General features: G+C 50.7%; 2 protein-coding genes across 7 annotated transcripts in view; one reads left to right on the top strand and one right to left on the bottom strand.

Annotated features, from left to right (window-relative positions):
- Positions 1–57: 57 nt before the first annotated feature.
- Positions 58–7,798, top strand: CDK3 (cyclin dependent kinase 3). Of its 4 annotated transcripts, XM_041123321.1 has the most exons (8): positions 58–2,732; positions 3,703–3,780; positions 4,143–4,263; positions 4,801–4,971; positions 5,400–5,510; positions 5,780–5,781; positions 6,317–6,512; positions 6,910–7,798. In XM_041123321.1, exons 1-8 carry the CDS (start codon positions 2,605–2,607, stop codon positions 7,033–7,035), a joined length of 933 nt encoding a protein of 310 aa, XP_040979255.1. In that variant the 5' UTR covers positions 58–2,604; the 3' UTR covers positions 7,036–7,798. The 4 variants fall into 4 exon arrangements, with proteins under 4 accessions (XP_040979255.1, XP_029869643.1, XP_040979254.1 ...); XM_030013783.2 differs by lacking the exon at positions 5,780–5,781 and having other exon boundaries at positions 5,400–5,501; positions 6,309–6,512; XM_041123320.1 differs by lacking the exons at positions 5,780–5,781; positions 6,317–6,512 and having other exon boundaries at positions 5,400–5,501.
- Positions 7,799–11,616: 3,818 nt separating this feature from the next.
- EVPL (envoplakin) overlaps positions 11,617–25,918 on the bottom strand; it is a 34,769-nt gene continuing 20,467 nt past the window's right edge. For all 3 annotated transcript variants that reach the window (XM_041123612.1, XM_041123613.1, XM_030016012.2), the window contains exons 9-23: positions 25,800–25,907; positions 25,448–25,543; positions 24,848–24,973; positions 23,799–23,945; positions 23,499–23,653; positions 21,884–21,981; positions 20,854–21,035; positions 19,902–20,080; positions 19,323–19,461; positions 18,568–18,761; positions 17,875–18,025; positions 17,191–17,274; positions 16,995–17,105; positions 16,280–16,372; positions 11,617–15,433 (exon numbers count right to left, since the gene is read on the bottom strand). In XM_041123612.1, coding sequence (XP_040979546.1) covers positions 11,984–15,433; positions 16,280–16,372; positions 16,995–17,105; positions 17,191–17,274; positions 17,875–18,025; positions 18,568–18,761; positions 19,323–19,461; positions 19,902–20,080; positions 20,854–21,035; positions 21,884–21,981; positions 23,499–23,653; positions 23,799–23,945; positions 24,848–24,973; positions 25,448–25,543; positions 25,800–25,907 — 5,313 coding nt within the window. In that variant the 3' untranslated portion in view covers positions 11,617–11,983. The remainder of the gene's footprint in view (positions 15,434–16,279; positions 16,373–16,994; positions 17,106–17,190; positions 17,275–17,874; positions 18,026–18,567; positions 18,762–19,322; positions 19,462–19,901; positions 20,081–20,853; positions 21,036–21,883; positions 21,982–23,498; positions 23,654–23,798; positions 23,946–24,847; positions 24,974–25,447; positions 25,544–25,799; positions 25,908–25,918) is intronic.

The following is a 25,918-nucleotide window of genomic DNA, read 5'->3' as shown; positions in this document are numbered from 1 at the left end:
TTCATGCCAGGTGTCATCACTGAAAATAAGTCTGGGAAGCAGGTTTGTTGCTTGTTTAAAAGGGTGGTTAAGGAAAGGGAGCACTTGAGTTATACTGGTTCTTTTGTAATGCAAGGCTTGGAGATGTCAGAAAAAGAAGTCTCCAAATCTTGAGTTAAACAGCTCACACCCAGACCCACTACTAAAGCACAGCGGATTACCAGGCTGTTCGCAGATCAGAGGTAAAGGGCATTAGTGCAAAGTTCATTAGCCCTGTGTGGCTGCGGGTCCATGAGTCCATGCGTTTGGTTACCATGACTCAGCTGCCACATGGGAGCGTTCCTGGCAAAACACTCACATACCTGGACTGACCAACAAAGAAACAAGAAGAACAAAGAGTCACTATTTTCAGTAGCACCTGCCTCTTTGGGTTTTCAGGAGCTGGTGTCCAAGGGGGGGGGATTGACTTTAGCTCTAAAATAAGTATTTGCAGTGCCCTGAGAATCACCACTTGACTTTCTTCCTTGACACAACTAAGTTTAGGAGACCTTAAATCACTATTTTTTTGAAACATGTAAAGGTTTTGATTGATATTTCCCTAAAAAAAGATGAAAACAGCAGACAGCCTGGCTTTTTATTGATTAAAAACCTCTTTCTTGCTAAGGCAAATGTGTTACGCCCTGTAGAGACCCTGTGGATGATGTAAGAAAATGTAGCAATGTGCAATTTTCTTCCTTCTCCTAAGTACTGGGTGTGTAACAAAGTGCTTGGCTTTGAAAAAGTTGCAAGAAGAGGAGATGAAGTTACATCAGAGCTACTGGTTTAAGAATGTGGTGCCAGGCCCACCTAGCAGAATTAAACCATCAACAAAAAGGCAGAAAATCACTAACGTGAGATGGGAGTAAAATGTTAGTGCAAGAAAGAGGAGTCTTCTGTGCTACAAGAATCCCCAGACCTGGAGTGAGCTGGGACTGTGGTTTGCAGGGGAATTCAGCCACCTGCAGCCTTTTCGGCTTTTTGCTCAGATACTCTGGTGAAATGTTCAGAAAATGAGAACTGAAGCCATACAACGCACAGCAGCAGATCAAAATGCAACAGGTATTGGTGAAGTCACCTGCTACCAGCAGGCTTGATTCAAGGGCCTGAGATGGCTCAGTAATTACAGTGCTTGCTACAAGCTTTAATCATAGTTGAGCCTTATATTTTTCTCCATGCAGTTATGGAGATCCAAAAGCCCTGACTCAGTACACTCTTGGTTCAGCCCAAGTCCAAAGACATGATCTCAAGATTCTAACCTGGTTTTGTAAGGGACAACTGTGACTGTCATGATGTGTTTATGTTTATACCTCATGTCCTGTCTGTTCTATCTTCCTCCCTGTGCTTAAATTTTATCCAAATGGCCATGTTTGCCAGAGAGTTGGGAATACCCAAGATACCAGGACTGGGAATATCCAAAATACCAGGTTCCTACAAGTGTTATGAAAAAAAACCCCACAAACCCAACCAGGCAGAAGAGGAGAGCAAATTTAGCAATGACCCCAGATGGAAATGTGAGTGGAAACTCGACCTTTGCAAGCCACCAGAGAACCCCCACAGGAGTTTGCTGTGGATGGCCATGTGGATCCCCCTTCAGCCACAGAGCAACCATGCTTTGTTTTTTTCAAAACCTGCCAAAATCAGGATCAATTGAAAAAAGATTTTGAGCTGGTGGCTCAGCAATGGGCTATATCAGTCCTTTTCAGATCACCTAAAAGTTGGGGTCTGCACTGTGGACCCACGCAGCCAGTCAGCTGCCATGTCCTGCTGTGCCCACCCAGAGACATGGAGCCCCCAAGCCCTCCAGAAGACAGTTCCTGTGGCCATGATGGCCTTTCCTGGTGCCACGATGCATACTCTTTTTTTAATCTTGTCTTCTGTCAGCTGTCAAGTCAATGATTAATCCCACCCGCCAAGGACATCTTCCAAAAGGCTGACCAAGCAGCGCAGCTCACGGTGGGGAGGTTCAAGGGACAATTGTGCAAGACAAAAAACTAAACCAAATACACCACCAAACAAACAAACAAAAAACCCCCACCACCACTCCCCCCAAAAACCACCACCCCCCAAAAAGACATTTCTGCTGTGTATTTGACCTGAGCGTGTCCCAAGGAACCCTAATTACACACCGCATCCCCTTGATGCCAGGCACTGCACAAACAGTGGCCCTGTGCAGTCCCTGCTGCCTTTCCCGCAGGCCCAAAGCATCTCTTCACATCCATTTTGCTCAATTTTTGGTTTAGCCAGCGCACCACACAACCTGGGTCACAAGCAACCAGTCCTGAGCAGTTGGTGCACAGCGTGTTTGGTAATTAGGGTCTGCCCAAAGACCCCCCCCAAGACACTCCCCACACCCCCAGACACCCACCAGTGTGCCCAGGCAGCCCTGTCCACCTGCTCCAGTTCAAGGCAGGTCCCTATCCTGGGGGAGCAGCAAGGGGGGACCCAGACCCCGAAAGCAGCTCAGGGGACACACAGGGAGAGCAAAGACCTGCACGTTTGGGGGGGGGGGGGTCCCTTCTTTTTTTTTTTTACCTCAGAAAGCAGTGCCAGCCGCCCCTGCTGCCATCGCAAGGCTGAGGCAGCACCATGGATGCCTTCCAGGAGGTGTTTCAGAAGGTGGAGAAGATCGGGGAGGGCACCTATGGCGTTGTGTACAAGGCTCGCAACAAGCGCACGGGGCAGCTGGTGGCCCTCAAGAAGATCCGCTTGGACTCGTGAGTGGGACAGAGCCCCGGTCCTGGGGCTGCCATGGCCCGGCCCAGCCCAGCACCCAGCCGGCCCGCCATGGTGCCAGGCCGGCTGCCTCCTCAGCGCGGCGGCAATAGGGTGCCAAGGCGAGAGGGGGGTGAGGAAGGTGAATGGCTCCTCTGGGGCCGGCAGTGCCATCTGTGTGAAGATGGCCGCCAGCTGAGCCCAGCAGTGCCCCAGCCCTGCCATGGGAGTGAGCAGGAGGGCCCTGAGCCCAGCCCGGTGTCCAAAACGGTGTGAGAGGCTCAAAAAAACCTGACATGAGGGAAAACAATGTCTCTATCGGCTCATGCAAGCAGCTAGGGCCTGACCCGGCGCTACCTGGCCCTGGCTCTATGGTGCAGGGCAGGGGCAAGTAGCCACCATTTTGGGAGGTGGCCTCTCCCTCAGGGCTCAGGCTCCCAGCAGGGTGAGCTTCAACCCCTCCAGGGGGTGGGGGGGACTGAGCAGATAAAAGCTTATTACTGTTCCCCTGGGTCGGCCCTGGGCTGTCTCCACGGTGAGGGGTGTCAGTGTGGACTGGGGGCCATGGTGGTGGGACTGCACCCCATGGTGGCCCCTTAGGACAGTGGAGGTGGCTGCCTGAGGGGCAAAGAGCTTTCGTCTCCCCCCCACCTCTGAAAAGCGAGGCTTTGACATTCAAACCGTTGTTGCTTCTCCAAATGTGCCCTCAGGTGCTCCCAAACGAGCTCTGCCCCAGAGCTTGCACTGCCTAGGTCACCCCCTCCCTCTCCTTCACCACAGCTCCATTTCCCCCTGCCTAGCCCCAGCCCACCCCACACACGGCTCCATCCCAAACTCAGGGTGCTGGGTGTTAGAGACCTTCCCCTGGGCAGGCGATGGGGTACAATGGAAGGAAGAAGGGACACAGGACCCTGATGGGCTGTGGGATCCCACTGGGGGAACAGGGTGCCATACAGCCCATCTCTGCCACAGGGAGACGGAGGGCGTCCCCAGCACTGCGATCCGAGAAATCTCACTGCTGAAGGAGCTGAAGCACCCCAACATAGTCAGGTAAGACATGGATTAACCCTCCCCACCAGCTCATTGATGAGCTCCTGCTCAGAGAGCAAGAGGGGTTTTCCTGTCCTTCCCTGACTGCACAGACAGGAGCAAAATAAACAGGAAAATACAGGAATCACTTGCGCTTCCCTGGTTCTCAGCAATAGCTCACAGCACTGCCACTTCACTCAAGCAACACAAGCTAGTCCAAGCCACTGCTGCCCCATACTAGATGCTGCTTTTATATCTGCCTCTCTGCTCCAAGGGACTCACAGAACAGAGGCATCTGTGGGAGGAGGGATGTTTGGGTATTTGCAAAGATTTGGAGAAGGTGCTGAAAGGTACTGAAGGGAGCACTTGCACTTCTTTTTCAGGCTTCTGGATGTCATACACAGCCAGAAGAAGCTCTATCTGGTGTTTGAGTATCTGAATCAGGACCTGAAGAAATACATGGACTCATCCAGAACTGGAGAGCTTCCTTTAAGCTTGGTCAAGGTACAGCGTGAAAGGAGTGCTAACAGGCGGAGCAGAGAGCATGTGTCCTTGCTGCCTTCTGCTGGGCAGAGCCAGCACTGAGCTGCTCTTACCCAGACTGCATCTGGAAGAGATTCATCCTTGGCTAGAGGCATTCAACCTCTCAGATCTCTAACATTTCAGCTGGGAAAACCTCGTGGTACTATTGCTCAGTGCATTTCTTTCTCAGCTGTTTCCAGGCTCTCCAGCCCATCTTGCTGCAGAACAAACTGCTGTTAAGAGGACAACTGAGGGATCTATTGCTAATTGCTTTTGTACAGAGTAATAGATAGGTGGAAGGGACTGCCACTGCTTGGTTTGGAGTCTCTCTGTCCCCATGTAGGGTGGGAACAGTTTGTGTGCATCTCTGAGTAGTGGCCGGCAAGCCTGGTGCTGCATTATAGCAAGGTCTTTTTTTCCCATTCAGGTCTAAAAATTATTAAAAGGGTATTGGTTCACACAATCCAGCCTTCAAAGTGGTTTCATTGTGGCCTTGTCTGAAATCTCCTCTCTCCTTAGAACTACCTTTTCCAGCTGCTGCAGGGCGTGAGCTTCTGCCACTCGCACAGAGTCATCCACAGGGACTTGAAGCCACAGAACTTGCTCATTAACGAAGCAGGAGCAATCAAGCTGGCTGATTTTGGACTGGCAAGAGCTTTCGGAGTCCCCCTGCGCACATACACTCATGAGGTATTGTTGACACTCCCTGCCACCTGAGAGTGGGGTACACAATCCATAGTGGGTGAACAGCAGCATCACAAGTTACACAGCCATAACAGAGGCACAGCTGTGCCCAGGCATGTGCTCTTAACATAACCCACAGCTAAGGGGTTACCTCATGTCCCCACAAAATGTGCTGACTGCTTCTACCCTAGCCCGTCTGCAAGCTGTGTTCCCACCGTCTCTGCATAGGGTATATTTATTTGTTCCAGAGTGTCCTGTTGAAGAATGATCTGTTAATCCCAGCCTTGCTGTCACTAAGGTGTCTGTTAATTCAGCATGGTCTTGGCACACTCTGATTTGTACAGTTACTGCATTACAGCGGAGAAGACAGGATCCCATGCCTCTAGTTTCACCCAGGGAAACTAGACAAAGCTTGTTTGTTTGTTCCTTACCAGGTGGTGACTCTGTGGTACCGAGCCCCTGAAATACTGCTGGGATGCAAATACTACTCGACTGCTGTGGATATCTGGAGCATCGGCTGCATCTTTGCAGAAATGGTAGAATGGGTTTAAATAGCCTCTTTAATGAGCAGGGGAATGCAGCTGCAATGGGAAGTGGGGAAGGAGGAACAAGACACAGAACATCTGTGATACTGTGATCCTACTCTGTGCTGCAGTGTGTTTTATGGGAAGTCCAACCTGAGGGTTAGCTGACCCTTAGCTGCAGGCTCAGAAGGAAATTGCCGCCAGCAGTGGCCTGACAGGAGGCAAAGAAGCCTCTGTAGTCCAGCTGCAGTTCCACGTACATGGGAATGTGATGCCTCTCCTTGCAGAAGGGGTAACTTCAGTCTTGTTGCTGCAGCATTTTGATGCTGGGAGGAGATGACTCTCTTGCAGATGTCCCCACAGTGGGCTGCAGAGAACTAGCACTCTCAGAGCATGGCAGAGCAGATCTCCTAGGGGGTTCATACTCCACTCTGAAGCGCTCTTGTTATCCCTGCAGTGTAATAGCACTATCCCTAGCTCCCAAAGCCCCCGAGCTGCAGAGCAGCAGAGCCTGCGTGAGTAGGTGGGGAGGGAGCTAGTCTGCCAGAGTAGGTGTTAGGAAACTGGAGACAAAGAGGGATAAGGGACTGGCTGAAAGAGGGACAGCCTCAGGGCAGCATGGATCCATGGAGAGGAGCTGGAGACAAGCAGTCAGACAACCGTGACTTTCCAAACCACTGCCTGGCAGAATCGCTGCATTGTAACTGCCCTGGTCTATGCAGTTGTTTACATCTGCTGGGTCAAAGGGTTGCTTGCAGTAGGAAATAGGGCACACAGCTGATGGAAAGGTGGAAACTGGCTTTTTTTTTTTTTCCCCAGGTGACCAGAAAGGCCCTGTTTCCAGGGGACTCTGAGATTGATCAGCTCTTCCGCATCTTTCGCACCCTGGGCACTCCCACTGAGGCAACCTGGCCTGGGGTGACCCAGATGCCTGACTACAAGGGGGACTTTCCCCGGTGGGCAAGGAAGGAGATGAAGGAAATTGTTCCCAACTTAGATCGAGATGGTAGAGACTTATTGGTGGTGAGTGAGGGCTCAGAACAATACTCAGGGACAGACAGGACCTTTCAAAGTGGGCAAAGAACAGGGATATTTGGGAGTGATCTACCTGGAAGTGTATTAGCTGATCTGGCTCTAATGTTCATCTCTGCCATTGCAGAAACACCGCATCATCGAATAGGGCTCAGTCCTGGCTCTGAAGTAGGACTGTCACTGCAGGTGCCTCTAGGAAACTACCACACTCAGGGTCAAGAAACCCTTCTAGCATAATCCCCCCAGTAACTTCAGCTGTGGGTTACTCCTGAAGCCCAGAGAGGGGAAAAGGCAGGACCAACATCTGCATCTAGGCCCAGCCACATGCAGGGGCAATCAGTCATCTGGGTTTTAAAATCCTAAATCTGCTGGGTTTTTCTCTTGGCAGCAATTGCTCCTGTATGATCCCAGCAGGCGCATCTCAGCCAAGGCAGCCCTCAATCACAAGTACTTCTTCTGGCGAAGCCCTCGGAACCCTGAAGAGCAACATGTGCTGCAGAGACACTGCAAATGAGAAGGCACAGCTCTCCCCGTGCACTTGCACCTCTGGGTAGCACCGCATATCTAGTTTTGGGGACTTAGCAAGGGGCTGGCTGCGACCCAGGGTCTCACTTCTCCTGAGGAGCCTGGAGGGGGACATTCTTGCGTTTAGAGACTCTCAGCCTGTTGCTGGGGGAAAGTTTGTCTAGGTAACAGCCAGTAGAGCTGTTTTGAAGAGGTCATGTGCAAAAGGGTGGGGTGTATTTATCAGCATAAAACGCTGAAACGTAGATAAGAGCGAGCATCTTTCAGAAGGTTGTCCTTGCATTAGTCAGCGAGCTAAAGTGACACACAGTTATTGTCTCTCCAGCACTGGAGCTCCCCCAGTTCTGTCGATGTCAGTTTCTGACACCAGGGTGTGCTGGAGCTCCACTTTGGGTAGGGGAGCGCTTTTCTCAGCCCTTTGCTGCTGTTATCAAAGATTGGGCTTGTCAGCCCTAGACAACTTGTTTAATCTGAGCTATTTAACAGAGCTGACATTCTGCTGTTTCACAAGCTGAAGAGCACTATCAGGTGTCTTAATTTGTGCCTTAGGTGGGATCAAGAAGCCAAAAGATCCAGTCAGCATAAAGCACTTGTTGCATGTGGCTGGAAAAAGTAACAGCTAGAACACTGGCTTTCCATCATCAGTCCAGATGTACTGCTATTTCCTTTGCTTTATTGTCTTGGAAATGTTTTTGCTGTTCAAACGTTTGGAGAATTCTCACTAACTTTTGGTGTGGTTTTGACATCTTCATTTTTTTTCTTTCAGTGCAGAAAAAAATAAAGGCTTGTCATTTGTTCAGAAACCTCAGTGCCTATTGTTTGGCGTGGCCCATCAGGCTAGTGACGCAGGACAGTCTGGCAGGTCCTTTTTTCCACAGAGCTCTTTTCCCTTCATCGTCTCCTGCACTCTTTCTTTTATCTTTTCCAGCTCAAATCCTTGGCAGGTGCAGAAATATACTCTCAATTCTGTTGTGGAACAAGGGGCTGGTGGTTCTGCAGTCCAGTGCTGCCTCGGTATGGCAAGTTGGGCTTTCTTTCCATCAAAGGTTGCCACAAACCAGTTCAGAGTTATGTTCTGCTTATTTAAATACTCGAAAAAGATATTTTTAACTTAGGGAAGCCAAACTTCTGCGCTTCTGTTTTTCACACACGTGCAGACACGTGCTCTCCTAATAACAGTGATCCTAAGAAGTGATCTCAGCACAACCTGACAGCTCTCCAAAGCTATCAAATTCCTGGAGTTTCATGACAGATAAACAATGCAGTAGTGAGGTGGCTGCACATCTCGGCTGTAGCACAAACCTCCCTCCTCACCTACTAGATACCAGAGAATTTGCAAAGGGGAGAGAAACCTTTAGGTGCCTCCTGAAAAAGCCCCTCTCAACACAAGACCTGCCTGCCTAAAACCAAGCTCTTGTCCTTTGGCTTCCTCCATCATTCATTCCTTCTTCCCACCCAACAAAAGGCAGCAGGTGACTCTGCTTAATTCCTGACATCAGAAAGACTTTTGTCATCCTTACTGTAGCAGCCGTACCTCCTGACAGACCACCGACAGCAAAACCCCGGGCCCCGTTGCTCACCTCCCTCTGGGCCCTGCCACGCCGCCTGGCTGTACTTCCCCTGCGGGTGTAGAAGTCCCAGCCAGGACCTGGGGAGCTCACTCACCTCTGCAATTTGCACAGATTAGGTTTTTTAAGGCAGGTGGGAGTTGCTTTGCTTTTGAAGCTGCTGTTCGGAGTCATGCTGGAGTGGCTGCCTGGAAAAAGCTGACCTGCTTGCGTTCAGGAGGGATGGTTTTCTGACTGAGCAGGCAGCTGGGCTCATGCAGCAGCCTTAAGAGCCCTGTGGCAGGAAAACTGAAGCCCTGCTGTACTCCTGCAGCATCTCATGGCCTCTGTATGATAACACCCAGCTCACAGGGGCACGTTTGTGAGACATGGATGAATTCTGCTATGGAATCATTTCCCTGCCTTTGCATACACGTTTTAAAGTCAATTCATTTAGTACAGACAATGCTCCGTTGTTTGCTCTACTCAAACAAATGCTTGTGTTGTACCAGACAAGCTGTTTGCAGAAGAGGTGTTTTTTTTAAAAAAAAAAAAAAAAAACAACAAAGATCTGCATTAAAGAAATAAATACCGAGGACATTCATCCAGACCAGAAACATAAATAAAAATACTACAGCTCATCTAGCCTAACAAAATGAAGCAATAGGCTGAATTTCAAACATTTATGACCCAACCCCACTACCAGCAAAGGGAACCAACAACAGCTGTGTCAGAATAACCACTCTGGGAAAGCCACAATGCAGCACCATCACCCTGTGCCAGAGAAGGGAGGAAAAGCACTACCTGACTCTTCCTGAGCAACTCACAACCCTGCCAGACAGTTGGGCTCTGGGGAAGCCCCAAGGCTGTGTGGTGCTTCCTACGGACACATTAGGAGAACATGATACGAGCTGCTTTCTGCACATGAGGACCACTTCATAGTAAAGAAAGGTATTTTTAGTGGGTTTTTTTCAGAAACAAAAGGCAGGCCAGCCTTCAAGGGAGACTGCTCAGCCCAGCTAGACTGCTCATCTGCCTAATTTCTTAATGCCTTCACCCAGCCTGAGGTAAATACCTCCCACCATGCAGTTAGGGAGCATTTTATCCAAAATTATTAACTGACTGCCTAATTAGCAGAACTCCAAGTCTCTTAGTTACAGAGCATTCCCCCAAACTATTTAATCAACGCTTCAGGAAAGAGTCACCACGTGAATATCGTACTGCTTTACAAACAAGAATAGTTTTATCTCATTTGCAAAGGGGAGCAGCCGGGAGGAGGGTGGCCCTAGAGCCCAGCACCCTGCCCCATGGAGCTGGGTGAGGGGGAAGGCTGACAGCAAACTCACCTGTTGGGCAGAGCTGAGCTGCAGAAAAGGCAACAGCCCCATTGCTGACGGATCCTCCCCGCTTTCAGCCAGCCAAGGGGAGCAAAGGCAAAGCACAGCAAGGCTGCTCCCAGCAGCTTTGAAGAGCTGGCACCCAAGGACTGCTGGGAACCGCACTGATCCAAGGCTCCTTGGTTGCACTGGGACGTGATCCTCACCTGGCTGTGTTCCTGTGCTCCGAGGGCTGTTGGGCTTTCCCTGGCAGGAGGCCAGGTCAGAGTTTCTCTCCTGATGTGTCCCCTGGTCCATCACAGCCCAGCTCCAGCCCTTGCTGCTGGTCCAGACCAGCCTGGAGGGAGATGCAGTGCCCCATGTGCTGGCAGTGCTTTACCAAGAGGAAACACGCTGGGAACGGATGCTGTAGGGTGTGTGCAACAGTTTTCCCTCTTGTAAACCAACAGATTGCGCCATATTGATCATGGCAGCTGAGATGGCCATGGACACCAGCCATATGCCTCACAATAGACACAGACCCTGCAGAGCATGGGACAGAGCCTGGGCAGATCTTGGACTGGAAACTTGGCATTTCCATAGCTGGACTCAGATTGTTAATGCTGAGCACTACCTACCAGCAGGAAGGTAACAGGACCTGTGATTGCGCTGAGCTTGCCAACATGGGAACAATTTCTTCTTGGAGCCCAGACTTCAAATCCCAGCTAGGCTATATGAAAAATAGAGGCTACGCTGCTGCTCTGATGGGGGAAGGAGGGGGAGGAAACTTCTACCCTTATGGATTATTTTGGGTGTGTTGGAGTTCCCAAACAGCATCAGCTAAAAGAGCCCTCAGCAGAGGGGGAAGAGCAGCTCATCTCAATAGAAAGTAATTTTTCTCACCCCACAAAGCCAGGGGATGCTCCACAGTGGGGTAGATATGAGGGAAGAACACTTGGGAGATGAGACTTACTCATTTCAGCAAGGGCTGAGCAGTGGAAGTTACATAGAGGAGTGAAAGCTCACCTAAAGAAATAGGAAGTGCAGATTTTCCAGTACTGCTGGGTGGATCCTGCAGCCAAGGCCAAGGGCTGTAGAAAGCAGTCTCACGTCACCGTTGACTGCAAGCATCATTAGTCTGCTACTGAAGGTCATCCCTTCCCTTGCAACACATCTGCCTCTGTACAGGTACAGGACAAGCCCCCAAGATCATCTGCTTCAACAGGGCTTAGTTTTGGTTGGGGCTTGGCTTCCTCTGCCAGCAGTTCAGTGAAGTGACCCAAGTCATTGTGCAGCCAACACCATTACTGGTCTGCAGCCAGAGAGACACCAGGGACAGGCAGCTGGAGGGGGCAGGGGGGCTGCTCCACTTGGTAGCTGCCTGCACTTAGACTGGATCAAACATAACACGGAGCTGCACCCTTTGGCAACCAAGTCCCTTTATCAGAGATGTCCAAATGACCAGGGAGCAAAGTCCCCTTGTTTTTCAGTTTTAAAGACAAATACAACAAAATCTTTAAAAATATGGACTCACATGCAGAAAGAAATTTAGGGGGTTCAGTGCTGTGAGATCAGGGGGAGCAAGAGTCTGCAAACCCTTTGTAGACTGGGCTGCAGGGCATAGGACTGCATGAGGGGAGGACTAGCCATGCCTTCAGCCACTTCACACCCTCAGCCTGTAGAGACAACACAGCCACAGAGTCACATTTTCTATGTTTATTGCATGCAGAAGAATGACCCAACTGGAAAACACTCTGGCTCTCCCCCCCTTTCTGGGCATAACCACATCTAACCTACTGCCAGTGGAGTTCTTGCAATCGACCCCCCTTTGCTGTCACAGCAGCACCCGGGGGACCACAGGGACCCCTGTGTGTCAGGCCCTTACATGCTCACGGTCACGCTTTCTTCCTCGCACGGCCAAGCTGCATTGGGAAGCAGATAGCTAAGATAGAAGAGTATGCAGCCCTAAATGCTAGATGCTCCATTCCTGTGATCGCTGCTGCCTCCGTGGGGAGAGGTGTTTTGAAGGGATGAACTCCTGAAGGAACCAGATCCAGTACATGCCTGAATCCATTCAATGCCTGAACCGCGAGAGCTTGGGGGAACGGCTCGCCTGGTGGTACCGCTGATACCCCTCCGACGTGGCTGGGAGCAGCAGGAGGCTGCTCAGCGAATCCTTCTGGCAGAGGGCCATGGCCTCCTTGTAATTTATCTTCTCTTTAGTGATAGGGTCAATGAGATCTTTCTCATAGTTGGACTCATCCTGGAGCCTATTGGCCAGGTCGCCTGTTATCATCCCTGTCTGGGCAGCTTCCAGCACGGGGATGCGACCAGTTTTCTTAGGATCGATGAGTCCTCCGGTTAGATGCTGGACCTCCAGGTAGGGGAAAGCGCTGTCCTTGGTCATCCATCCCTTCTGAACTGCTTCCCCCACAGACAGCCTTCGCTTGGTCACCGGGTCCTCAATCCCTGTGAAAGCTTTCTGGGCATTGAGCAGTCTCTGCATGTAGGTCCTGTCAATCAGCCCCCTCTCGATCGCCTTATGGACTGAGAACCGGTCCCGAGAAATTAGGTCTATGATGCCTCCTGTGGCAGCCTGGGCTTCCAGGAGCTTCTGAGCTGTCATGGGATCAAGCAGCTTCTTTGCAACAGCAGTCTTGATGTTGTACTTGGTGTCAGTGGTGGTGTCATACACCCCGGCGATGGGGGATGTGTCATCACAGAAGCCCTTCTGCGAGGCTGGGGGGAAGAAGCTTTGGGTTTGGGGGGTGGTGGGTGATGAGAGCGGGGATTTGGAGATGATGGAGCCAATAGAGAGGGACGGGGGAGGCTTGGTTTCCCCAGCCACCAGCAAGGCGAATTCAGAGATGGGAATCTTGCCATCCCGGTACAGCTGGTATTCTTCCTTTGTGATCCTCCTCAGCCTTAGCGCATCATCAATGGAGTACTGCTTCCCACTTTTCTTGTCAAGGAGAACTGAAACTTCCCCGTTTGGGCCCAAGGTGGTGACTTCCTCCCAGTCACACTCCAGCTCTTGCAGCTGGATGTACTGGCCTCTGTCTATGATACCTCTCTTATAGGCCTCATAAGGGGACATATCCTTCCCTGTCTCAGGGTCTAAGATAGAGATCTTTGTGGAGAGGTTCGTCTCTCTCATCTGGGTCTCATGATTGATTTCTTCCCGGTTGACCCTTGACTGGAGATCTCGAATGAACCTCTCTTTGTTGTAGATCTGGTCCTTCTCCCTAAGGATGTCTGCCTCCAGCAGGGAAAACTCATGTTCCAGCTGCTTCTTCTTCTGCCTGTCATTCTCAGTCCGTTGGTTGAGCAGTTTGGACTCCTCCCGGAGGAAGAGAACTTTCTGCTGCTTCTGCCTCTCCAGGTCCCGCAGTTCACTCTCCAAGTTGGCTCTCTCCTGGATGGCCAGGTTTCTGGCTTTCTGCAGCTCTGTCTCTTCACGAGCCCACGTCCTCTTCATGCCTTCAGCTCTCTCAATCTTCTCCCTGAGCCGCCGTACCTCCTCTTCTGCCTTTTGCTTGGCCCCTCTCTCCCTGTTCAGCAGCTCCCAGATGCGTGCACGCTCACTCTCCAGCGCTCTGTCCTTTTCCACTCGAATCACCTCCTTGTAGATGGTCTTCTCCTGGGATTTTGTTTTCTGCAGGACATCAACTTGCATCTGCAGGTTCTTGCATTCTCTCTGCAAGTTCAGCACCTCCATCTTCTCACGGTCCAGCTCCAAGCGCAGGTTGCTGGCAGACTGTTCGAGGACTGGATCCTTCTCCAACTTGACCACTTCTTCCATAATGATCTTTTCTTGCACAGGGGCTGGGCTCTCCTCCAGCTCCTTTATTCTCAATGTAATTTGTCTCATCTCCTTCTCCAGAGCAAGTCTCTTACTTCGATCTTCCTGAAAGTTGAGCAACTTCTCTTGCTCTTCCACCAGCGCACGAACCTGCTGCACGTCACGTTCCAGACGACGCCTGTTGCTCACCTCTTCGTCCAGACTCCGGCTCAGCCTGTTGTGCTCATCTCGGAGCTTTGGATCTTTTTGAGTCAGTATCACCTCTTGAACAACTACCTTTTCCTCTGGCTTTCGCCTCTCCAGTAGCATGTATTTATTCTGCAAGTCATAGATTGCATCCTCTGCAGCTCTCCTCTTTTGAGACATATTACGCACCTCTTGACGGAGACGGTCAGCTTCTTTTTCCAGGAGTGGATCATTCTCATATCGGATGACTTCCTTGTTGACCAGCTTGGTTTCCACCTTGGATCTCTCCCTCTTCCATTCATCCCTTTCACCCTGCAGCCTAATGAGCTGCTCTTGGGTCCTGCCATTGGTGTTCACTAGTTCGTTGAGTTGTTGTTTCAGCCTGTCAATTTCTCTCAGAATCTCTGGACTCTTCTCATGTTTCACCACCTCCTCTATAACCTCTTTAAGCTCCACCACTGGTTTCTGTGACCGGAGGACATTGAGCTCTGCTAAGGCCTCTTCCACTTCACTGTCAATCTTTGTCCTTTTCAGAGTAACTTCCTGCAGCTCCCTTTTCAGGTGTGCAATTTGTCGCTCCGTTTCAGGATCCACCAAGAAAATCTCATTGACCCTCTCTTTAACCTCTACCCTTGGTTTTTGCTTCTCTGCAATACTGTACTGGCTCTGCAGCTCTCCCAGCTCACCTGTAAGCATCAAGTTTTTGCTCCTCTCTTCCTCAATCAGAGTTTTAAGCTTGGAAGACTCTCGCAATAACTCCGGGTCCTGCTCTACCTGCTTCACCTCCTTAACAATAATTTTGGGTTCTGCCGTTTCAATTAGTCTTTCCACCTCCTCAATCTTGTTCTTCACTTTCACTATCGCTTCTTCTGCAGACTTCCTCTTGAAGGATTCCTCATCGATTTGTAGCTGCAGGGTCCTAACAGACTTCACCATTTCTGGGTTTTTCTCCAGTTTGATCAGCTCCTTCACCACCACTTTCTCTCGGATATTGGGCTGCTTTCGCTCCAGCATGTGCAGCTCTCTCTTATGCTGCTCAAGTTCGGAAGCAGCAGCCAAGCTTTCCTCCTGGAGATGTTTGATCTCCTGACGAAGACTGGCTGCTTGGCTATCCAGGCTTGGATCTTTCTCAATTTTTGTGATCTCTTTGGTGAGGAGCTGGGCAGGTATGACCTTCTTCTCACTCTCCATCTGGGCAAGCTTCTGGCTCATCACTTCAATGTCTTCTTGGAGGCTCTGCCTCTTTTTGCCTTCCTCTTCAATCTGCTGTGCCATCTTAGACAGGTTGCTCTCCATCTGTGGGTCTCTGTAATATTCTATCACCTCCTTTTCTTCCACTCTTTCAATGGGCTTCTGAGTTTTCAACATTAGCAGCTTGTTTCTGTGTTCCTCCAGGTCCTCTTCAATCTTGGCCACTTTCCTCCTTTCCTCCTCCAGCTGCGATTTCAGCCCCTCAGATTCCCTGCTTGTTTTGGCCTTGTTTTCCGATTGCTGCGTTTGCTCATGTACAGCTTCAACATCTTCATGCACTTCCTTCTGCAAGGGAAAAACAAAAAAAGAAATTTTTTATAAAAAAAAAAAAAGGCAGCAAAACAAAGTTACTCTTTGAATCTGGTGCAGAGGTCTTTTCCATGACAAGGCACGGTAGGAGACAGAACTGGTACAGAATCCTCAGGGAGCCTCCAAATAAGGCTGTTCGTAAATGGCAAATGAGGACATATTCCCACCATCTCAAGCAACTGACTTGGTGTGTCTTCCGCTTGTCATGGAGGTGCCGCAGCAGCCCACAAAGGTGCTTGGTGCTGCCTTGTTGAATCTGCAGCTGAGGGAGGGTAACATGGCCAGTCCCCACTGTGCAGCTGGTTCACATCACAGAGTGCCCCAGTTTAATCTCTTGTCCTTCCTGAGCACACTGACAAGTCACGCAGACCAGGGACCTTTCCTACAGGTGAATCAAGCCCTAGAAAGGCATAGAAGTCCTATTGCTTTGAAGTGTTGCAAGAAGGTTGTGAGCACCAAATTCCAGCCACATCCATGGACGAATCTGAAATTCTCAGTCTGTGAACGTTGATTAGATATAGCTGAGAACAGGACTTAAGAGTCCGAATCTTTTTTCCTAGCATAAACTACAGCTTCAGTAAAGAGTTGAGGGCCCAGAGAGGTGATGAAAGTCACAACCTAAGATCAGTGTCAGTGAAACTGTGGTTACTCGTGGTCTTTTCTCACAGGAGTTTCCATTCCTGTCCTTCCTCACACCTGGATGTGGAGATCTGGGGAGGGGTGGGGGATCCCAGGCTGAGCAGATTGCTGACAGCTTTGGAAAGATCATTTCAACCCCCAGTCTAGAGTACCCCAATCTTGCCATGAGCTGTTAGCTGGTACCTTCTCAACAATCTTCCTTGCAAACTCCAGCCGGCTCAGCTGCTGTTTATTTTCTGCTGCCAGCTCCATGTAGAGCTTGGTTACATCATTTTCCTGAAAAAGAAACAGCGGTGAAAGCATTGTCCCTCCTCACCTTGACACAGGTCTGTTGGATGGCATGCTCTCCCACCCCTCCTTTCACCTGGATGCACTTGGTGTACTGCACTATTCCAGGGATTAGTGTCTTCACATCTGACTTTCTAGAAACACACAGAGTCTAAGGACTCACATAGGAGATCCTGTCCCCTTTATCTGAATGCCTGTTAGATACCTGCTAGCCTACTCAGGGTCCAGACTTTCAAATTCACCTTGGGCCATACATGGATGTTGGCAAATAGCCCAAGGTGATACAGGAGAACTGAGGTGTAACTGGGAAGAGCACACAGGAGCTCTGGCTCAGTCTTGTCCCCACACACCTACCCTGTAGGCTTTATCTGCATACACAATATGGCAAGGAGGCATCATCAGCAATCTCAACCAAAGGTACCAGACACACCCCTAATTCTGGATCTCACATGCTGGCCCCGTATACAAAGAGATCCCCGATGACATTTGTCCTTGGGTTTAGGATCATGATCAACTGTGGCTGTAAGAGTGGATTAAAGCCTTGCAGAGGACATGGGGCTTGGGTAAGGAGCTAGACAATGGTTTCCATGCCTTCATCTTAACATTTTACCTGAGCCTGGATGCTTTCTTGTAGGGGGGTCACACGCAGCCTCTTTGCAGCAAAGTCAGTCAGGGTAGGGTCCAGAGAAGAGCTGTATTTGCCTGCTTGGAGTTCATAGTCCTGTTCAGAGCAGAAACAGAAGAATCAGTTGGGATCTCTTGGGTGAGATGCTAAGGGAGTGCTACATGGAAAAACCCAGCCATACATTGAGCGTGGACTGCACGTTCCGGGATAGTCTGACCACTGCATTCTTCTCAGGCTCCTTGCTTTCGATCTCCTCCACCAGCCTCTGCAGGAGACACATGACGTTAAGAACAGGTTGAAATGCAGCAACCTCTTGCAGAGTATTACTGAGCAGTAGCTGAGCAGTAGCTGAGCCTAGTACTGGAGGGAATGGTGCAAACAGGAAGAAGTTTAGGAAAAGTCTCCAGGGCTTTAGAGGATCTCAGCAGCACTCTCACTTGCCCAGGAGCTGCCACACTGATTTATCATGTATGAGGTAAATACCAGCCCACACAGAGACCTCCACATCTCATCATCTGAGCTAGTTAGCTTAGGATCTGCTCAAGGAGAGAAAGATGCAGGACCCAGATGCAACATCTCAGCCCAAGGTGCAATCTTTCAGGATCTAGATGTGTCCTTTTCATGGAGAGGATATCAGCCTGGGGGTGACTAGCACAGATGAGGACACCAGCACTGTAGATGAATGCAGTGGGGCAAGATACATCATCTGTGGGCTGCAATCCATTGTCTCCTTGTTCTAGTTCATTCACTGTGACAGGTGGAGCACACAAGTAGGAGCCGGTTGGTACTATTTTGCATACTGTTTACAAGTACAGTCCCCTATCCCTGTAACGTTACAGGTTATGGCGCTTGTCCTGGAACACACCTTCTGTGCCTGCAGCTTGTAATTGATCTGGCTTGGCCCATCAGTGGTCTTCACTTGGTGCTTGGGTACGTTGTTCATCCAGAACATCAGGTTCTCATTGGAGTTTTGAAACTGCTGGTAGATGAGACTGATATTTCTGAGGGTCTTCTCTCTGCACAGCATGAAGGTGAACAGGAACATTAAGGGGAAGGGCAAAGATTCATGTGCAAGTTCCTAAAAAGACACTATGGTGAGAATGTCACCGCAACAAACACCAAGATAACAAAAACAAGGGGGTGACAACTGATCCCTGAGTGGGGAGCACAGTTCTGTGCACATCAGCTTTGCTATTGCAGCATGAACACAGCTTGGGAGATGAGAGAAGGAAAAAGGCAGGCAACCAGCAGCAATGCCTGTGAGAAGTGTTAAGCACCAGAGTCTCTCTGGGTAGGGTCAATGGGTCAGGCAGAGGCCAGCAGTCAGCTACTTAAGACTGCCTTCTCACAGCTATCTGGAAGCTCAAAGCCTGTGCTGTGCAGTGGAAGGTGGCAACTACACAGCAGGACAGACCTGGTCCCCAGTATTACAGCAGGGTGGTCAGGATCAGGGTCCTGCAGTGAAGAACATACTCTTGGGACTCTGACAGACGCTGGTCCATGCTAGCTAAGAGAAAGCTATGACTACAGGAGTGGAGAAGACACCACAGCTCCTCACCGCTGATCCAGCTGGTCCGCAACGGCATGATAGCGGTCATTGAGGAGCTGCACCTCCCGCTTCTGCCGGGGCAGGTCAGGGCAGTACTCCTGGAAGTTGTTCTGCACAGCACTGCAGCTGTGCTCAGCATCCTTGAGCCCCCGGTTCAGCTTCAGCACACAGTCCTCTTGGGCCACCAGGTCCCGCTTCATCTTCTGCAAGGGAAAAAAGACACCTCCAGGTCTGTACCAGTCAATGAATCAACCAGAAATACCCTCCTTAACCATGCAGTACTTGGAGGCTAGCCAGGTTCTCCAAGATAGACATGCAACATGGAAGAGAGACAACAGTGAGACTTAGTGAAGAAGGTGGGTGGTTGAATGGTGCATGGAGCAGAAAGGACAAGTTTTGGGGAAGGCAAAAAAGGGTCAGCGTGAGTCAAGGGTGAGAGCTAATGATGGGGCAGGGAGATTGGCAGCAGGAAAGAACAGGGATGGGTGTGTGGCAGAGCAACAGAGTTTAGAACAGATGCTAAGAGGTTCATCGTATATTTTAGGGACCCCAAAGGTACCCTGGGAGGGACAGAGCTTTTTGCTAGCTAGTCAGTGCAGGTCAGACTGCAACACTAACGTAAAGCCTTCAAAGAACAAGTCTTTAGAAAGGCTTAATCGCTGGTGCCTTGGAGTGCTCAAGTAAGCAAAGTCCAGCTCTCCCCACCATTGCTACCTGAGCTCAGAGATCTCCCTTCCCTAGCAAAGAGCCTGATGTTCTCCTACCTGCAGATCATTGGCCCGATTCTGCAGGGCATTGGGGGATGCAGGAATGATGCTATCCTGAGCCAGCTTGGCCTCAAACGTGCTGACGATCTTGTCTGTGTTCTCAATCTGAGTCTCCAGGTTCAGGGCAGCCTTAGCCCTGGGGAAGGGAAAAATGGCAGGACGAGGTTAGCTACAGAAGACCCCATTTTTCTCCTTTTCTCTCTGATTTTGCATGTTTAAACTCATTTAACATCAGAGCTTCTGCAGCATGTCAGAGAACAAGCAATATGCACTCACAACCCTGTCATGCTGCCCAGAAGTTAGATATATTGCTTTTCACCGCACACAGCGGAGCTGGAACACACACCCGTTGTGGTGGACTTTCCACAGTGGGGGGATCTGACCACAGATTACATATGGGAACTCCTTCAGAGGTGCCTTTGATGATGGATGGGAGGTTTCCAGTCTGCACTGTGCTGGATGGACCTCAACCAACGCCCATACAGACTAAAAGCGTTTTCTCTCGATTCTGTGTTGACACCTCTGTGCAAGGACTTCCTCCCCTCATCCCCATCAGGCCTTGCCATCATCACTCACTTCTCATTGTACAGGCTGGAAAGCATATTGACATCACTGTATTTGCTCCTGAGGGCATTCAACGTGACAGGGAGCTGGGAAGCCGAGGTGCTGGTGGGTTTCTTGGAAAGGTAGGTCTCACACTCCTTCTGCAAGGCATCCTTGGCTGCCCCCAGGTTCTCAAGTTTCTTTGTTGTTTCCTGGCACAGCAGATGGGAGCAGAGTCACCCAACACAGTCATAACAGTGCTGTTGCAAAAAGTTGTCTCCCTCAGGGGCGGATTTTGCTGTGGGGCTAAGGGTGCGGTAGCCCTCTCATAAGGTGTTGGCCCTTGGGGCACAGCCCCATCCAGACTGTGGCTGTCTGGCAATGGCAGGGTGTGGGAAAGAGACCCAAACAAAGGTGGAAGAAGCCTATCTGCCTGAGTCCCTCCTTCTGCCAGGGCTGGATAAATACCCACAGATGAAGATACAACAAGCTGAATTACTACAGACCCAGACCTTATCCCAGAGGAAAGGAAGGGGGCTCCAGGGCACTGCCTCTTTTCCTGTCCCCTTCACATCTACCAGTCTGTACTCCTCATCAGGTGAGCCAAAGCTGGTCATTGGATTAATTCCCTCTATCCTGTTGTCTTTTATGCTACAAACTTGAGAGTGAAGGGTGACAGTTTCCTTATGACAAGGTTGAGGACTCCCCAAGACTGGCACCTGGTCCACAGCTCTGAAATGAATGGACCATCTTGCTGCAGACCTGAGCCCAAGGGAAGAGCCTGCATTTCTCTAGGGTTTGGCTTAATCTGTCCCATTTCAAGGGCTCAAGCCAGCCTGAAACCCTTGCAGCTGCAGCACAGGTTTCTCCTTCGAAGTACCAGCTGTCATCTCCTGTGTAATTCCTATGTCAGTTCTATTTTGGGCCAAGGACACAACGCTACCAAACTCATCCTCTCCAACCCGCCCACAGCAGCAGCACCCACCTGCTGGTGTTTGATCCTCCTGGCAAGGTCATCCGTGGGGTCACTGTAGTTCACTGGAGATCTCACTCGGTTCAAGATCTCTTTCTCTACCTGAACCAGGTCCTTGCCAATGTGATCCAGGCTACTGAGAAGCTGGTCAGCTTGGGGATCATCCTGGACTACAGGGGAGCTCCTGGACAGAGCTGCAGTGAGACACAGCTTAGGTTAAGCCCCATTTCTCATCTGCCATCCCAGTCTTGGTGCACAGCCTTTTCCCCGAGCTCTCCCATATGTGGTCCCTAAAGCTCCAACTCCCTCTCATGACAGCCCTGCCGCAAAGCTCTGCCCTTTGTGCTTTGCAGCTCTGAAGCATGCAGGCTTCTTCTGAGCATGGGGTTTTGATGCAACCATTAACAAGTCAGTTAACATTTCTAATCTGCAGAGCATCATGCACATGTGTGTGCCTACCCATGGCAAAGGCTTAGGAAAATGGCTTTAGCTTTGCCCCAGCCACCCAGAGCTCAGGTCCAAAGGAAGGACAGACAGTGCCACATGCTGCCATGCAGACACATCCCTGCTCTGCTTTGCTGAGACCTTTTGAACTGCCGCTGTGGGAGTAACACAGCTAGCCAGGGGTCGGGATTTAGCCATGGCTGCCTGCTTATTCCACAGCCCCCAGCTAGGGAAGAGAACTGCAAGGGACCCAGATACAGAGAAGGTTTAGTTAAGGCTTCTGGATAGGCACATCCCCCTGCAACCCTAAATACCCTGCAACTGTTCATGGAGCTGGAGGTTAATCTCAGAGGTTTAAGAAGGGCAATGGAGCTTATAACTGAATTGCCCAAGATCACACGGTGAGTCCTTGGCAGCACTAGGAGTCAGGTTATCCCACCGGCTGCTCTTTTCCATAGAGCAGAAGGCATCCTCACACTGACCCGCAGGTACCTCTGCCTGCTGGAGCGGGTGCTCTGCTTCCAGCCACATCTGGGAGCTCTGCAAGGGAGGTGCACGGGCTTGCTTTGGAGAGGGCTTGACTAACCAGCTGACGTACCCTGCTGGCTGGGTGGAACCTGCTCCTTCTGGCTGCGTCTCAGGGTGCTCTGAACTGCCGCTCGCTTCTGCTTCACCGTGTTCAGTTCCCCTTCCAGCCTGTGAGCAGAGAGGAGTATCATCAGCCAGCAGGATGGGAAACTGCTGCACTGAGCAAGTCATGACAGAGCCCAGCCTCGGAGCAGCTTCGTGCCTCTGCTGGGGAGGGTGTTCCCAAAGGCAGGGGAAGGCTGGGAGCCTGCAGCCTGTTGTAACTCAGAGATGTCCCTTAGGAAAGGGGACAGCAGCAAAAGCAGCCAGTTGATTTAAGCAGCTGATTTCTCCCAATGGAACCAGTGTTTCCAACTCTCAGCAGAAGCTATTAAAGCTGGAAATTTATTTCATATCACTTGCAGAGCTTTGCAGCTTCGCAGGAAGCAAGTACAAGTAGCTGCTGCACTAGAAATGCCAAGTCTCATTTGTAAGGATGGTTCCCTTCTAACAAAACTAGAGCTAGGATCAGCAGGAGCTGGAAGGACCAAAAAAATCTCTGGGTGACAGAAGACTGATGGAACCAGGAAGAGGGGCCTTTGAAGGACCAGGCTAGTTCACATCCCTGCTATGGCTGCTTCAGCTAAACACCGTGCTCTAAAACCAGCAGGTTCCAGCTTGCTGGCTGTTGTCAGACGAGGGCTGTCACTTTGTGGGGCCAGGACATAGCTCCATGCAGAGGGACTGAATGGTGGAACAGGCTGGGAAATAAAACAAAGACAAATATTTTGTGTGTAGGAAGGGAAGCAAACATCAGGAAATGAAACAAGCTGTCAGATGTGGCCTGGAAAGGGCGAGAGTTTTCCGGGCAACACCTGCAGAGCTGTTATCCAGGAGGATGTTGCAAACTTTTGCTTTTCTGTTTTAAATCACACATGAAACCCATAAATCCAAAGGATTCAGTAGTCTGGGACATGTGAAGATGGGTATGCACTCAGGAAGAGCAGCACAATGAAGTAATCACACCTGTGTGACTGGAGACCCAAGCTCCCGTCACAGGCATGCCCAAGTAATTCTGAATCTGGGCTGTGGGCCTCTCCACAGCACTTGAGCAGCACCTATTTATCCAAGCACTCAGGGACATGATTAAAAAGGTAATGCTGAAGCTCCCTGCACCACAACCCCATCCTGTGGGAACCACAGAAGCTGAATGAGCAAGCAACCAGGCAGTAGACTACACTGTGGATCAAGAAACATTTCTCAGTCTCCAGCTGGGGCTGGCTGAGAAGAGATGCCACAGATAACTCTGTCCTGTTTGGCAAGTCCCAAGCTCCAGGCTGATTCTGCAATGAATTTAGTCAAACCTATGCAAGTCACATGTTTGGGTGAAGAAATCAAGCCTGACTGCCAGAAAACTCTTTGACAGCAAGGTCCATGCAGCATGCAGTGCTGTCGAGGAACGGCAGGAATCTAGACGAGATACTTGGGTGCAGAGAACAATCCCTCTCCGGGAGGGATTTTGTACTAGACAGTCAAGAGCTCTGTTCCCAGCTACTATTTCTCTGCAGTTGAGGCAGTCAGGCTGGCTATGACCTAAGAGCAGGTCTGAACATCTCTCTGGGTCAGGGTCTCCCCTGCAGACTCACCTATTGACCTTGTCTATAGACTCGGGGTCTGGTGGAGGGATGGAGAAGCAAGCAGAAGGTGCCTCCTGGACCACACCAGTGCTGCTCTGCACCACCCACATCTCCGGGTTGCTGTTGTCCTTCAGAGTGTACTTGTCACCTCTGGTCAGCTGCACCTGGGACAAAGACACAAAACCCAGTGAAAGGCTTGTCTTCCCGCCACTAGCCCAGTTCTGCCCATCATGGAGCCAAGATCTAGAGCAACCAAATAAGAATCCAGTTGCCTGCCTCTTCTGAGGGTACTGTTAGTCAAGCCCTCACCTCCCCAGCATCCCAGTCACAGAGGGTCTCCAAGGTGAGGGTCTGAGAGGGACACATCCTGCGCAGTTTCAGTGGGCTGATCTCTTTGCTCCTTCTCTTCAGGTCAGTGATGCTCTTCTCTGCCTGCTTCACCACCTTCTCTTCATTCTAGACAAAACAGGGAAGACAAGTGGTCGTGACCAGGCTTGGATGAGAAGGAAGGGGAGAGTCACACTACCGTAGGTATGCTGGGGCCCGTTGTCCATCCTTGTGTGGTCACTGCTGGGGTGGAGTCAGGAGGTTCGCCATTCTTGACCCTTCCATGTCCCTTCCTCCCCTTTTCATTATCAATGTTCTCCTTGGTTTCCCTCACTCACAGATCTGCCCTTGAAGGCACAGCCCGAGTTAACCTTAGGTGATTCCACACTGTCATATTAAATCTCCTGGAGAAGTTTTTCTTCTCAGAAATGGAACAGAGACCTGCCAAGAGGTGGCTGCATTCCAGTGTCAGAAGGTGCCAAGATCCCAGCACCTCTTGGGGGCAAAATGTGTTGCATGCATGGGAAGATACCGTGTTGAACATGTCCCCTCCCTCTCTCCCAGGCAAACGTTCCTTTCCTATCTGCATCTCACCCCTGAGGTCAGATTTCTTTATTCCCTCCCTTGCCTTTGGCTCATGAGAGTGCTGGGGAGATGGGAGGACCTTTCTCCACTGCCCTGATGCCAGCAGCTCACACTCTCTGCGGGCCCTCTAATCCAAGTGTCTCAAGTTTAGGACAATGCGCAGCTCCTCCCTGTGATTCTCCTTTACTCTGATGGTGACCTGGGGCCTGGCTGTGTGTCACTGATGGAGATAAATGTCTTCCCAGGGGTCAGTGCCCCACAGCAGCAGTGTCCAGAGCACAGTATTGCCATGGGCTTCCCCCTCCCTAGCACAGAGCTGGGATGAGCTGTCCGGGTAGGATTATTTACCCACCTCTTCCCCTTCCCCACTGTTATTTACTGGGGAGGTTGTAACATTTGGTCTGCCCCTTAGGTCTGGCTAGTGCCACCATCCCTGAAGACCTCACCTCCAGCTGAAGCAGCAGATCTGACACCACCCCAGGGCTGTCTTTGTTGAACTTGCTGTATTTGGTGTCCAGGTCAGAGTTCATCTCCTTGAGAGAGCGGCTCACAGCCTCAGCATCATCCTGGAACTGGAGCGGTGGGTAGGAAAACAGTCACAGAGATGGGAGGACATTACTATCTCCAAGTCCAGTGGGGTGTCTCAGTTCCCAGTGTCTCTCCCACACCCTGTCTGGGGCTCACAAGGCCCTACAGACCACCCTCAGAGTGCATCCTTGGACAAGGACCCTCCATCACCTGAGCCACAGGCAAATAATCCCAATCAACAGACAAGTCCCAAGTGATGACAGCGAACATAACCCTCCCCAACCCCTCTTCTCCAAGCCAGCACACTAACACAACGGGGCTGATGAGACAAGCTGGGAGCCAGTCCTTCACTGTAGCACTAAAGGACTGTGTTTTGAGGCGTGTTTCCCCAAAATACCCTGACTAGGTGCAAGCAAAGGATCTCCCATCCTCATCCTTTTGCTGTCTCTCTTCCCAGACTGCCCACTCAGGCCTGACCCTGCAGCCCTATGACCCATGCTCTCCTCATTACTTTTTACCTTCTTATAGCTCTCCACGCTTTTCAGTTGACTCTCCTGGCAAATACAGAGATTCAGAAAATTCTGCCACTCGTTCTTCAAGGCTTCCTGGTGAGCCTGTGGTGGGACAAAGCACGACTTAGTGGGCTCCAGCTAGTCCTACCTCCTCCACCACTGGTCTCCTTTCTCCAGAAGTCCCAGAGATCAAACTAAGAGTAAAGACTGCTGTTCAGCAGAGAAAAAGCTATGCCCAGGCATTGCCTGATGCTGAGCCTGAGCAAGGACACTGCTTGACAAGGACCTGGCTCATACAGTGCAGCCACCATTTCTCAAGGGGTCTCAGCTCCAGCGGAGGAGACCCCCCTTTCCCTACCTGGATAGGCTTGACAGCTGGGTGCTTTAGCTCAATCATCCTATCCCCATCATCCTGAAGATGGTTCACAAACTCCTCCTGGCTGAGCAGTTCATTGGACTTGAAATCCTGAAGGGGAA

Source organism: Aquila chrysaetos, chromosome 5, assembly GCF_900496995.4.
Source record: "Aquila chrysaetos chrysaetos chromosome 5, bAquChr1.4, whole genome shotgun sequence".
Classification (NCBI taxonomy): domain Eukaryota; kingdom Metazoa; phylum Chordata; class Aves; order Accipitriformes; family Accipitridae; genus Aquila; species Aquila chrysaetos.
The sequence above is the reverse complement of the archived record's forward strand: the minus strand, read 5'-3'. Positions and strand labels throughout refer to the sequence as shown.